This window comes from Centropristis striata, chromosome 1 (genome assembly GCF_030273125.1).
Source record: "Centropristis striata isolate RG_2023a ecotype Rhode Island chromosome 1, C.striata_1.0, whole genome shotgun sequence".
In the NCBI taxonomy this organism is placed as follows: Eukaryota; Metazoa; Chordata; class Actinopteri; order Perciformes; family Serranidae; genus Centropristis; species Centropristis striata.
Window position 1 is genome coordinate 27,748,478 of NC_081517.1, and position 14,362 is coordinate 27,762,839.

The following is a 14,362-nucleotide window of genomic DNA, read 5'->3' on the forward strand; positions in this document are numbered from 1 at the left end:
CAGACAGGCTCTCAACTTTGTGACCTTTACTCGGCACAAACCCCCTCACTTTTACATTGTCTCTGTCTTTTGCTTTACACATAAGCCAGCAGTCTCCACCTTTGTGCCTCTCTGTCTCTTCTCATCTTCTCAACTTTCTTCTTTTTTTTTTTTAACCAATTACACCAGTAACATTACTGTTGGCAACAGAAGTGAATCCATGCCAGTCTACCTTGTGTACCTGGAAACAATGATGTAACAGTACACAGACGGAAACTTTTTCCATTTTGGTTTTTTATTGGACAGCGCTCTCCAGCGATAAGGCAGGGATGATTTCTAAAAACGAAGAAAAGAAAAATGAAAATGTGTCTGCTTTTGTGGCAAAATGTATTTTCATAAAGTGAGCTTCTCATATATAAATTGTCTCACGCTTGGGAACCTGTAACATAACATAAGCAGAGGATGATAGGACAAACATTGTCTAGAGTTCGTCCCCGTTTTCATCTAACAAGCTCACTGTAGCTGGTGTTTTTGTTTTGTTTTGTTTTGTACCTTTCCTCCCTGCATATTTATGACAACAAAAGCTGAGGAAAAAATGTCCATATCTTAGGCCAACCTTTACAAACTTATGCTGCTGTTGCTCTATTTGCTGAAGGCCACTTAAGCTCTGAGAATAATGCCTTTGTTACCTGTTTTTTGTATAGTGAATTCCGGTAATGTGGGACACTCTTTGTTATATTTTTCTAAATTTAAAAATATTTTATGTAATTTCAGTCACATGACACCCATGGTAGACCAATAGTAAAGGTTTTGATGACTATATTTACTTTAAGCAGGAAATAAACCAGCCAAACCTTAAGTGTCCCCTTATGTATAATTACTGTTGTATTAAGGTAATGCTTGCCCAAGTCAAGGGTTGGGTGATGTGATGGTATATATGGTAGAGATGTTTCCACAAGTAGAGTCTCTCCTCCAAACTCGTATGTCATTGTGGGTAAAATAATTTGTCAACTAACATCCCCTCAAAATTTGCTGCATCTTTCTCACATGCCATTTTTAGTGTCTCCATCATCTCCATTTCTCTGTTGTGCACTTTTAGGGGGTCATATGCTAATGATACCCTTTAATTGCTCAAAAACCTTTTAAACACACTCTTTTATTCTTTCACTCACGCACACAGCCTTTCATAGCCTCTGACATCCTTGACTGAAGTCCTTGAGTATATTTTTCTTTCTAATTTGATGTAAGATGGATTAAACGGATGCGGCGGCACATCAAGCTGTGCCTCTTTTTCTCTCTTCTCTGCAGTGCTTAATTAAACCATAAGACCACCCACAGCTGACCCATGCTGCTAAAATCACTAAGTGAGCTGAATGCAAAATTTGGACTCTTTATGTCTGAATCATTTGATCACACAATACACACATACATTTTTGAAGATTAACACTTTGCACACACAGAGGTGTGATGAGCACATAGCACCGAATATGCAGCACCTTTAGTTTGTGTGATTACTCAAACCACTCGTGGATAATTCTTGCTGAAGAGTAAAAAGTTTTTCTTTTCTTTTTCTTTTTTTTTAGCCCACTTCAGGGTAAAAACAAGATTGAGCTTAAGTAAAGATAATAAGGCATGGAAAGACTTGATGGCAATATGTCCCCTACATCGTGATGAATTAGCCATGTGTTGGGGAGATAAAGGAGCCCTCATATTGGCTTCATGTTCCTTTTAAATTCAAGAGAATGGGTCTTTGCTGCAACCAACACATCTCTAGGGCTCCATTTATGTTCTCTTATTTTCTTAAAAAGATTCCCAGTAGTTTTTAAACTGGTAAATACGTTTTTTAAGTCTTATTTTCTGAAGTTGGTTTTGATTGTTTTGTTCCTTTCCTTTACCAAGGGCAGAAAAGAATAACATTGGTTATGCTCTTGGTGATTTCCAAAGTGTTATTGTTGGCCTTGAACTGAATTAGAAAAGTTACTTTTTATAGTCTATTAACTTACTGCACTTAAGAACATTTCGTAGGATGAACTTCTCTGGGTTTAAATCAATGAATCCCATAAATGTCTATCCATTGCACCAGCCTTGTGGAGAAGCAACACGACATGCCTTTCTTACCTTTGCCTCCCTGGTGTCCGGCTCAGGGATACCACAGATTTTGCTATACGAGACAGAAAAAGCCTTTATGACTTTCCTTCCATGCATATGTTTTCCTGCCTGGCCCCTCTAGGAATTTGAATTACTTTTTTCGAATCCTGTGATGCACTTTTTTTAAATTAAATTTTCACCTGATGTTGACTGCTGGTAAGCTTTCATAAAATCCCCCCGACGAGTGTAAATCCTCGAGGAAACTAATTTACACACAAATTTGTTTCTCCTTGCGTTTTGCCAGATAATCACACTCTGCCTTTATAACATGCTTGTGGCTACTAAAGGGAAAAAGTAAGGAAATCATTTTGTTTGGGATCATTACAGAAATGTAATAGTGATGCTTGTCCAGGTTGTTGGTGCCAAGGCAAATATACCGCTGAGGCTTAAGACACACTGCACAGTGTGCAGGCATAAGGACTCCTCCACATTGGTACTGGACATTGTAAAACATGTTTCAAAGTCAAGTTTGTAATGATCTGGACCTTGAAGAATAGTGAAGGCATTAAAGTCCAACATTTTTTTTCCTAGTAACCACTAGGTAAACTAGCATCAACTTATAATTTAGATATGATTTGTTATACCAATTTGCAGCAATCTTGCATTGATTTGCAGTCAACTAAGGTATCAGCATAAAATATTCAATATACAAACCTGAAACAATATTATCAGCTGCAAGTTGGTGCTCCGTCACCGCATTGTGCAGTTTTCATTTCAGTCTCAACTGCAATGTGGTTATTTATTGTTATGACTACTGTCATCTCTTTTTGTGTCCTCTTGGTTACAACCATGTCATGTGATTGAATGGCCGTTATCAGTGCTAGTCAGCCTCATAGATAAGGGTTAGTAGTAGGTGTGGGCAATGTCTATATAACTTTTTCGTAATATTTTGCGTCAAAATGTTTTGAAATATCAATATTCTGTTATAAAAATATATATATATATATAGTGGTTGTCGTAATTGTATATGGAGCGACAGCGCACTCAAATTCAGAACTTCAACCCAGTAAGCCAGCTTTGCTTCCCTTGACAAACTAAAAGTATGAAACAAAAACTGACTTTATAAGACATTTTTATGTCATGTAAGTGTAATTGTTTTTTATCATGTAAATGTCCCGACTTGTGAGTGTCCCCCCGTAATCTGAACCATGTAGTGTTTTTTGGAAACCTTCCATGTAGTTTCAGCGCCTAAACCTAACAAAACTAAAAGAGAAACAAAAACCGATAACAGCCTGCTATACATACTAGAGGGTTAAGCAGACCCCTTCTAACCCATATGTATGAGGCTGATACTGATAATGGCAATTTATTGAGCTGACATAGTTGCTGTGTCTTTTCTTTCTTTTGTTTCTAACCCTAAACCTCACCCTATGTTTTCCTCCCATTTTTCTTCATTTACTTTCCTCCTCCCTCCATCCTTCCATCTCCTGACATTATTGTGGGGAGCACAATAGTGACCATATGCTCCCTGAGTGCTCGAGTTGACACCCTATTGCTTTTACAGTAGGACTGGCCCCTTGCCCTGTGTGTTCATCCCCAGTTTTTATTGGGATGCCTTTATAACAAAATCAAACTGCGCTTATGCCCCATAACCCAATTGGAGCTCTGTGCTTCCCCAGAGAAATGATATCTGCAAAGACAGAGAAAAGAAAAATAAAGGGGAAAGAAGGGGTGAGTAGAGGTCAAGCAGAGTGAATGCATCCCACTGTGACTGATAAAATAGAATAGATAACACTCAATAGTTTGTTTGTTGTTCAAATGACTGGGATTACTGCTGTGGGTGTAGTTTGGCCACTTCATACTGTGTTTTTTAAAATATTCTCATATGTTTATTTGGGGAATGTGAATGATCAATGCTCTCCCCTTTCTCCACAACAACTGTCTTGCTTGGGCTGTAGAGATGGATATAACAATAAAAACTGGAAATAGTAAGAAAAGGCATTTTACGTTAAAAATGTTTTCATATCTAAGAGCTTAGACAATTCCATTGCAGGCAGTCTTAGTTGAGTTGTCTTAAAATGTTAGAGGGTTTAACCTAGCCACAAACACCCAAAGCATGTCTTTTTACATTTTTTTTTATCAATTTCACATTTTTTTCAGCTTCAATATTCCTCTTATGTCTCCCACTAACTGGCATTTAAACCGTCTGAGAAAGTTAACTTGATGAAACTCGCAGACACCCTAAACCAACAAACACAAAAGACTTAGACAGGCGCCCTTGGGAAAGGAAATGACAGAAGATTTAAAATGTCACACCATGTGCCTGGAAGGTTTAGAGGGAAACTGTAATCTGTAAGCACAAAAAAAAAGGCAGACAAATCTTTAGATATTCTATAAGCATCACAGAGATAGACACAACTGCTGGCACTAATGGGGGAAAGATAAAAAATAAAATAAAATCACTAGAGGGTGTCGGATAGGGAGACATGTGGACAAAGACAGGGGGAAAAATGCATTTATTTCAAATAATTGTTATTAGGTAGATAAGCTGACAAATCCTCAACCCCAACCCCTCCACCAACAAATCATGATATTTCTGGGATTCGCAGATTATGGACTGACAGATATGGAGCTGGCAATAAAAGTGCATGTTGGCTTGATTTAATGGAGGTGAGAGATGGAAACAATGGCTCTGACAGGCTATCCAAATATGTGATGGTATTAGAGAGGCCACCGTGAGGACATTTCCACAATGGTTAATAATCTTATGATAAGACATTTAACAAGAATAAGTATTGGTCAATTGGGTTTCAATCGGAAGTCTTATAACCGCGAATAAGCATTTTTGCTTGGACATCTAATCCTCTTTCATTGTTTTGTTGGTCATCTCTCCGTCGGAAAACCAAACAGTGTAGTAGCTGCAGCTTATTGTGGCCATTCTAGACTGGAAAAACTGCTTGTGAACTTCTACCGGTGTTGCATGAAGCTGTGTGAAGGATGAAACAGAACCTGGCTGGAACCAAGCAGCGGAAAAATTCCTCAAGTGGCCATTTAAGGAACTACAGTTCCTTAAATGGCACATTTAAGGCACATTTAAGGAACTACAGTTCCTTAAATGGCCACTTGATTTAATTCTTTTGATTTAATCCTTCCCTTCTATTCCTGTAAAAAATAAATAAACATCCAAATTCTGAGTAATGTTGTTTTTCTCTCACTTCTCATTTGTTCTGCCCTCAGTTTCAATTGTGCATATACATACTTTTGGTTTAACTTAACACAAAGTCACTAAGTCATCATAAGAACACTGTGATTACCAAACATTCACGTGCAGTACCCTTTTAGGTTTTTTAGTTTTTTAAACGGCAGTATTGTGTGTGTGTGTGTGTGTGTGTGTAAGAGAGTGAGAGAGCGAGAGAGAGAGAGAGAGAGAGAGTGAGAGAGAGTGGGTGAGAGATGAGTCTTTGTTCGATGTTATACGAAGCCAATTTCCAGTAATCCCTCTTTCAATGGGAGAATTGGAGGAAACTGTATAGAAGCGGGATGGCCAAAGCCGAGACCCATTCACTTACAATAGACCTCTGTTGAGACCGCTCAGAGCAAGGGATTGTGGATTGAATAAATACTGTTAGCTTTTCATGAGGAAGGTTCGCAGATCAAACTCCTGGCTGGCTGGGAAAATCTTGGCTGTCCCTATCCAGCAACTACAAGGCACTTAAAAGGTGCCCTGTGGGACAGGAGCAACATTAATGGCACTGTAGGGCGATATTACAAACATATACGCTGGCGGTAATGGCCGAGATCCAACTGGTGCAAGCAGTAATCACTTGGAAAACATAATCACATGCATAAATTGCCACATTGTTGGCAAGTGGGACATGGCCACCTGGGGATTTGAACCCTGAACCTCTGAATCTCCAGAGAACATTTGGCTTTGCATCTGCGGAGATGTTTTATTTATGTAGATGCAGTGCAAAAATGAATGAAGAGGGAGGATTGGGATGTGTCAGGATATGTCCATTTGTGTCTGCTCTGGCTGCCTTGCAGGTCAGCTTTTAAAATATGTTGTTAAGTTGACTAATTACTTGGTTGGGTAACTCAGCTGATGGACTTAATAACCACCTGAGTGCCTGCTTAATTCCCCGATTCTTTGAGTGACTGACTGACAACTTTCCGATTTACAATTTAGCTGATTGCTAACTAAATAAATTAAGTGACTGACTGGTTACCCAGCTGGCTGAGGGACTGATTAGTCCAGTTTTAGGGCTGACTGATTAAATAAATGGCTAACAAATTCACCGTCTTCTATCATGCCCTTTATAACCTATGGCGTGTGGTCATCAGTGCATGAGTCAGTCCATGTGTCATCTTCTTCCTGTCTCTTATTTTCTCTCCCTTCATCATTATTTTTTTCCTCACTTCGCTTGCTTCCCTTCTCTCTATTCATTTCTATTTTTCCTTTTTCTCATCTTGGAGTGCTTTTCTCTTTCCTTTAATATCTCATCATATCTCCTCTCAATTTGCAGATGCTCTGCTTGCGAGAACTTTTTCTTTTAAAGTAATTTTATTCATTTAGGCTTTTATACTTTATTTAGCCATGATATGTGGTTCTCAGCTTTCCGTAGTGACTTCGCAATACAAGAAATGTGGAAATGAGAGAGTTGTTGGAAAGAAGATAATAGGAAATTGAAAGGGGAAATAGGAGCAAAGACTATCAAAGAATAAGTAGAAATTGACATAATGAGAAAAGAGAATGAGAGGAGGAGAGAAAATGGGGAACTAGAGAGAGATTTGGAGCACAGTTCAGTGGTGCTGATACAGTCTGCTGCATACCCTATGACCTATTGTGTGTGTGTGTGCGTGTGTGTGTGTGTTGTGTGTGTTTCATAGAGTACGTAATAGAAAATCAGATGGATAAAGCAGAATATCTGCACTATTTTGGCATCTTATTAGCACGCAGACAAGGTCACACACACACACACTAGATGTGATTCATTTTAGTGCCCTCTGTGCTCGGTCGGGTAGAAAATAAATGTTTTTAATGGTCTTAGGCTGTTTGGAGTGCTCATGTATCGTACATGTTTGTGTGTGTGGCTCAAATAAAGCAGGGGGCCATAACACCGATGTGTGGGAGTCACTTGAAGGTCTGACATAAGGTATTTAAATAGCTCTGTGCATAAATTGCTCCTTAGAAGTGTTTTTAAGTACTTTGTAGTTTACAGGCATCATTTGTCTTGATACGGACAATGATGATCACTGTGAACTCTCAAATAGCGGCTGTTTATCTCAACTGAAGAATGAACCAAACCTTTTATTTAAGACGGTCTATTGTCGCTGGTGACAGGTCTTTTATTTCTAATTCCCTCTTTTCACATTTTTGTTAGAAGTATTTATCATATTTTTTCAGTTTTCTTGTCTTCTTCTGTATGCTGTGTTAATTTGCCATTCACTGGTAATGCAGACTCAAGTCTTTCTTCATGTTTACCTCCTGTACATTTAAATTCAGCATAATGTATTTATCATTTATCAGGGCTCAAAGTACCATGTGCATATGTATGGTAGTGCAATAAAATATTGAGCTTTTCACTATAATTCTCATAATTATACTCTGGTGCATGTACCGTGGTACAGAAAATGTTTTGTGCAGGGCTGTAAACTCTCATGTATTGAAATCTACACCTTTCACACTTACTGAATAGCAAGGTTATAACAAATTAGGTTAGTGTGGGAAAAGTGGACACTGATTGTAAACAGACAGATCAGAAGGAGCAACACAGCACGTCACTGTGTAAAACCAGTTCAAGCCAACCACTTGTATGTGTTTGATGTGCACCTATTCAAGCTGTTAGTTTAAAAAGTCTTGTTAAATATGTGACATCACTAAAAAAGTGACAGAGTGAGTTTGTGAAGTACCTTTTTAGATAAAGAATACCCGGGGCAAAAATGTTAGTTTGAACCAAGCGGCAACCTCCGGTTCTGACCAGTGAGGCAAACCAGGAAGTGCCTTAAGCTGCATTCTACCGAAAATCCCAGCAGGGGGCGCTGACAGCGGCTGCAGAAGCATTTGTGTCCATTCATTTCAAGACAAAATTAAAAAGGCTTCTCACTTGATTCATTACCTCAGAAAAAATACTATGGTCTCAATTGCTAGTGAAAAATCTTCTTCAAGACAATTTGATGTTATTGGTGTAAATAATGGTCCCATTTAGAAGAAAATAGAAGATAAAGAATCGTATGATTTGGGGCGTGGCTACCTTTGATTGACAGGTCACTAACAAGGCCAGCCATCATCAGAAGAGAAGAAAAGCAATGCGTATCCATGTGTCAATAAAGTAAAAAATTAAAGTTTTGGTCTAATAATATAGAGCCTTTCACACTGTATTTTCACCTTATTACTTTTTTTATTTTTATTTTTTACTTTTTGTCGTTTTAAAATGTCTTGTTCAGCGTTTTGTTGGACTAATGGACACTCCAAGGAGATGCTAAAGCCCAAGCCTCAAACAGGCAGTCAATAAACCAATGGCTGATTTTCATGCTGACTCCGCCCATACATCCATTATTTATATACAGTCTATAGAGTGAACAAATGCTGTTGATGTTAATATTGGCTTAAATTACTATTTGGATATTAGTGGTATTGGAGCCTATGTTAAATAATGTATCAGTTGCACTTATGTTTTAGCAGATACACTGAAGAAAATATGTAGTATAATGCAAAATTTGGTGTCTTTAGTCATTCATTTTTTAAATTTCCCTTTATATTTTTAATGAGACTGTCCATTTTACAATACCACAAACAAGAGCTCATACTTGAAGAGCATGCACTAATACCAAATATTCTAACTGGTACCTCTGTATGTTTACAGCACTGTGTAATGCGTGCGTGCGTGCCTGTGTGTAAGGCAGTGCATCATAATAGCCGGTATGATTGGCATCCAGGACTGACCGCTCTCCTTTCGGGGCTGAATTCACACAGGCTTGGTAGATAAATTAAAGACAAAAAAGCAGAGGTGTACACAAAGCACTTTGTACCTCCTCTGGACGTGCACACCTGTGCGTGTGTGTGTTGCACTCCTTTGTGCTATGCTTTTTTGGTGAATCTCATCCCTCGTTATGCATGGCCCATTAATGCTGGAGTGTGTATTGTCTGAAGTGAACAAGCGGTACAGCGGCACCACATTACATACTTTTGTGTGCCTTTCTTTCTCTGTCTAATGCTCTTCTTTATCTCTGCCACTTTTTCTTTTTTTTGTTTGTCTTTGTCGATCTTGTCTCCAGGCAGTTTACTTTAGAGATTTAGTCTACAGCTCTGCTTCGTGTCTGAAGACAAGCCTATGACCTACCTAATGTGTTTGTGTGTGTGGGTGAGAGAGAGCGAGAAAGAGAGATTTTGTGCCCGATTAGCAGTAGGAGTAAGACGCAGTGCTAAATTATTTAGCTACTGTCTACTTGATCCAATACTAGCGAAGTACTGGGTAGAAAGAGGGATGGAGAGGAAGAGACAGAAAGTTACTGTACAAAGAGAGGCCTGTAGGATGCTGACGCCATCATGTGTTACCCTTTATAACTAGTGTAACTTAATAGCAGAATGGGAAGACATTTTTGAAAGAGTACAACCACAAAAAGCCTCCCATTCCCCCCTGCTGCGCTTCAAATGCCCCTTTGTCTTAACGAGACTTGCATGCATATTTTGGCTGGCAGCTGAGAGCAAGACGTATGAATTGTTCAGAATGTCGGCACATTCAGCTTGCTCAGTTGGCCATACATTTTAATAATACATTTAGAAGTAAACAATAAAATGAGCACAGCTGTGTTAGTTATACTTGTCCAGCAAAGTAGAGCAAGCTCAGCATCAAGCCTTTTTTTATGGTTTAAAGTGGTATTTTGTCACCACTCCTCAAGAAGTACAACTTTTAAAACTTTCAGAACATGCACCAAGAATATACTTTGTCATTTAAACTGATTCATCACCGTTAGGTACTGTTATTACTATTACAGACAGGTGTGGCTGCTTCATTCATTCTGTTTCACCTGGGGTGTTAATCCTTTTTACATTTTCCAAGATGAGCTGCCTCTCTGATTGGATAGGAAAGCTGATTAAAAGCCATCCATCACACAAAGGTCACTTATATTACTATTAATAAAAAACTACGAGGAGAACGATTTTATTAACCCAAAGCATAAAAATGTATATCAGACTAGAGCCGGATCAATAAATCTGTCGGCCGATGTTGGCCTATCTGAGATATATCAGTGATAAATCGTAAATATGCATTGATGTAGAAATGTTTTCTTTTTCAGAATATAATGCAGTAATATATACTGTCATATGCTTTGAAAATGGTGTTGGAACACAGGTTGTCCGGCAGAGCATGCTGTGACATGGCTGTGGCAGCTGTCAAATAATGTCAACACTGGCTGGCACAATCTTAAATCACAGTTGAAATCTAATATCAGTCAGGCTTTTTGCTCTCCACGTCAAAAAACAACAACAAAACTAAAAGGTCTCTGTATTACCCACTACTATTTACAGTAAGGAAGTTGTTTTAAAGAAATGGGAAGAAAAAAACATTTCTAAATGTTTCTGTATCCGTTTCAGAGATGGTGGACAAAAGCCTTTCATGAAAAATGCATGACAAACCCTCAGCATAGATTTAGCTCAGTCTAGTTTCCAAAAAAAAAGTTTCATGCTGTAAATTGATGCCTCCCGTACAGATTTCTTTCTGTACAGTTTGATCAGCAGAGGTTGGAAAACAACAAGTGTTTCATCAGCAGTCTCAGTATTTCATCACTCATCAGTTCAGAGCTCAAGTCTGGCAAAGATGATGCTGCTGTGTCCTGCTGAGAACTTACACTCACACAATCGTGATGGATACACAAATACACACATACACACACACACAGGCACAGAGCCACACTAAATCATTACCGTACCCTAGCATATGAGTTTGTTATTATAAGCATTTCAGCTTTAGAAACCTTGCAAAGGCACTAGCTGGTGTGTGTGTGTGTGTGTGTGTGCATGTGCATGTAGTATGCTGTGTGTTTACTTTTAGCACTGTGTTCCGACGCTGACTCTGTTTTGACCTTTTAGCTAAGCCGGACCGGATTTAATCAGCAGCAGACTCCTACAATTCACACAAGAACACAACCGAGGACTGTGGCTTTTCTGTACATACACACACACATATAGACTGCCAAGTCAGGCCTCTTTTCCTGTAAATAATGGTTAGGTTCGTTGTATTCCAGGTTCTTTGTTTGGATCCCATTAGTCAAAACAGGCCAGGAGTCAAACCCATTAAAATTTAGATTTAACTGGCATCCACCAACACCTCCCTGTGCATCAATGTTTGACTTTCAAAGCAGCCAGCATATATAGTGCGGCTCCTGGCTGGTCATTGAACAGTCAGAATGTCATCGAATTTAGGAGACGTTGCCTTTTTTTAAGGCCAAAATTATCATGAATTTTTATATATTCTGTAGGGAAGCTGGGTAATATTAGGGGCACACAAATAGGTCATTTCATAGGAGTGTACCAGAATGTCTTTGCAGCCTCTCTATGCAGTTTTTCCCCAATGGCAGGAGTAGTAGTTGAACAGGTATCGCAATCTTTTACCTAAAGGTTATATACAACATTCAGAGTCTGTCTGGGCTTGGTTTGCCTGGTCACGACTCTCACCTCTGATGTCACAAGCGAACAGGGAGGTGACTGAGTCAAAATGGTGGCATCTTGAAGTGGTAACTGCACTAGCAGTGCTGAAAGAGCTAACAGCATTAATGGGGGTTAGCTCACATTCACAAGGGTGATGAGGGGTGGGCTGGGGCCGGGTTTGGGCACTGGCCTGGGCTCTGCACCATGCAGAATGGTGAAAAGAAACTAGTGCAGTTCCTATAAGTGGTGTCCCGACTACTTCCTTTTTTCTCATTGATGCCTCTGTGTTAGAGCTTTATGTTTTACATATAGTCTGGGTTGTTTGGAGAATAGCAGAGCACAGTGTGTGCGTGTGTGAGTTGTGGTATGCCAATGTTTGTTAACTGAGAAGGAGAAGAGAAATCACTTTTTTTTTATGCTTTTCGTGGTTGTAAATATAACTTTCGGGGCCTAATTTAATTCCCCACAGTGTAGCAATCCACAGAAAAAAGCGAAATGACATGGAAGTGAATAAGAGAGAGGAGAATTGCAACTGTCAGCTGTTTCTACGTGCCCCCCACTGCTGAAATGAACAGAGAATCTTTCAGAAATTTAGAAAAGCGCTCTGCTAGTGCTTGCTTTGTGGTGCTCCAATTAATAAATGCATCCTTTTGATTTTGGTAAATCAGACATTCAGCACCCCCATATAGTCTGAATGGAATGATCCTTTGTTTTATAACCACATTTTCCCCTACTGCAACGTCAAATCAGGCTGCTTAGATCAAATCAAAGAATATTTGACTATTCGGGGTCACTCCTACCTCTCAGATGAATACAGTTGTGTAAAAATGACTCTTTTTACCGCCAAATATGGTGCAGTTAAAGCAGCACAATGTTGAAATACTAAAAAAACTAAAGTACCTCCAAAATGCACTGAAGTAGCTTACATCTACTGAACTGTGTTTTTACCATTTTTAATCATTTGAATGCCAAAATACCTTTTTTCATGTCAAACCTGCTGTCACTGGGGTTGTTGTACTCACAGGAATAATGTTTCTGTTTGAATCTGAAAATCTTGATAGGATGCACTGTCCTCACTGCCCTTTTCCTTGTCTGTGTGTTCAGAATCTGCTGTCAGAAAAGGTTGACCAGATGATGGAGTGGTCCTCTCGGCGTTCGGTCGTCCGGATGAACGGGGACAAGTTCCGTCGCTTCGTCAAGGCCCCACCCAGGAACTACTCTGTCATCGTCATGTTCACCGCCCTGCAGCCTCAAAGGCAGTGTTCTGTCTGCAGGTATATACACACACAGACACACTCAGGACAAAAGCACTTAGTCTACGCCATTATCTGCATAGCTCCTACATTAACAGCCATTCCTCTGTATTCCTTTGAGTTTACTCAGTGCAGTAAAGTTCACCTCCACCAGAGTTTGTGAGCTCTCAAGTCACACACACACACACACGCACAGAAACACATACACACAAGCACAAACGTCCTAGAACTCATCTGGTATTTCACGTACCATCCTTCCACATACACATATAGACTTGAATACCTTGGGAAACACAGAAAAGCGTTATATAACAGAAACCTGTGGGTCACGTTGACATTTGGATCAAAGGGACTCCAGCCAGCCACACTACCAAAAGGGAATGAATAAATTACACAGAACAAGGCCAACAAGACCTACTTACCCACTTGCGAGTTTAAAGCATTTAATACAGAGGAGATTTAAAAAAAAAAAAAAATCCCAATAGCAAGCTTTACATTGGATTTTAATTTACAAAAGCAGACTTGCGTCATGTTTGCAGCAGAATTGTAGTGCAATGCAGCAGGGTCAAGCCCAAAATCTCCAATTATAAGTTCGTATTATCCCTGATAAGCCCAGTATTTCAGCACCATGGACAGCTCTGCACAGCACTGGATTCAAAATCAAGACTCTAGAGCTGTCCATGGTCCCATAAACTACTCTGGAATGGTCAGCGCTGTCCATAATGTCATACATAACCAGTCTCGGTTTTCTTAGATCATCACTTCTGAAATACCAGATTACTACATTTTCTACACATTTTGCTCTCTATTCTAAACAAACCCAAGGCTGCTGAAAAGACGACTGCAGTATGATGAGGACTAGTAATCTCATACAGTGGTGAAAATGTAGGGGCCATGTGAATTGCAATCATCATCATTGTTTTTCATTTCAATTTTACTGTTGATTTCTATTTGTAAAAACATTGTCAATGGACAGCTTGGCAACAATATGTCTCTATTGTTATTTGGTGTTATTTGGCAGGTTTGAGTTATTTATTCCAGGCAGCAAACTCCCTGTCTGAGCAGTGAAATAGGGCTGGGCGATATATCAATACAAAAAATATATAGATATATTTTTAAATGTGACATGGAATTAGACAGTTTTAATGTTTTCTTTCTTTATATATAAATGCTGCCCTTACTAGGGTTTGTCATATTTAGTTATTTTGTAATGTTCGTTATTCTTTTATCATACAAATACATTTATTTCAGAAAAGATTGGCCTATTTTATTTCATAGGCTATTTTTATTTTAGATATTTTTTTATTTAAATGTGCACTTTATGGAGCTTTGATTAAAAAAAGGTACTCCTGTTGTTATACAGTATTTATGTTCACTTAAATAAACAGTTTCA

The 14,362-nt window shown here is 39.0% G+C and overlaps 1 protein-coding gene across 1 annotated transcript in view; it reads left to right on the forward strand.

Annotated features, from left to right (window-relative positions):
- Positions 1-14,362, forward strand: part of tusc3 (tumor suppressor candidate 3) — a 75,135-nt gene that overhangs the window by 14,889 nt on the left and 45,884 nt on the right. The window contains exon 2 of the mRNA XM_059337059.1: positions 12,821-12,990. Within this exon, the coding sequence (XP_059193042.1) occupies positions 12,821-12,990 (170 nt within the window). The remainder of the gene's footprint in view (positions 1-12,820; positions 12,991-14,362) is intronic.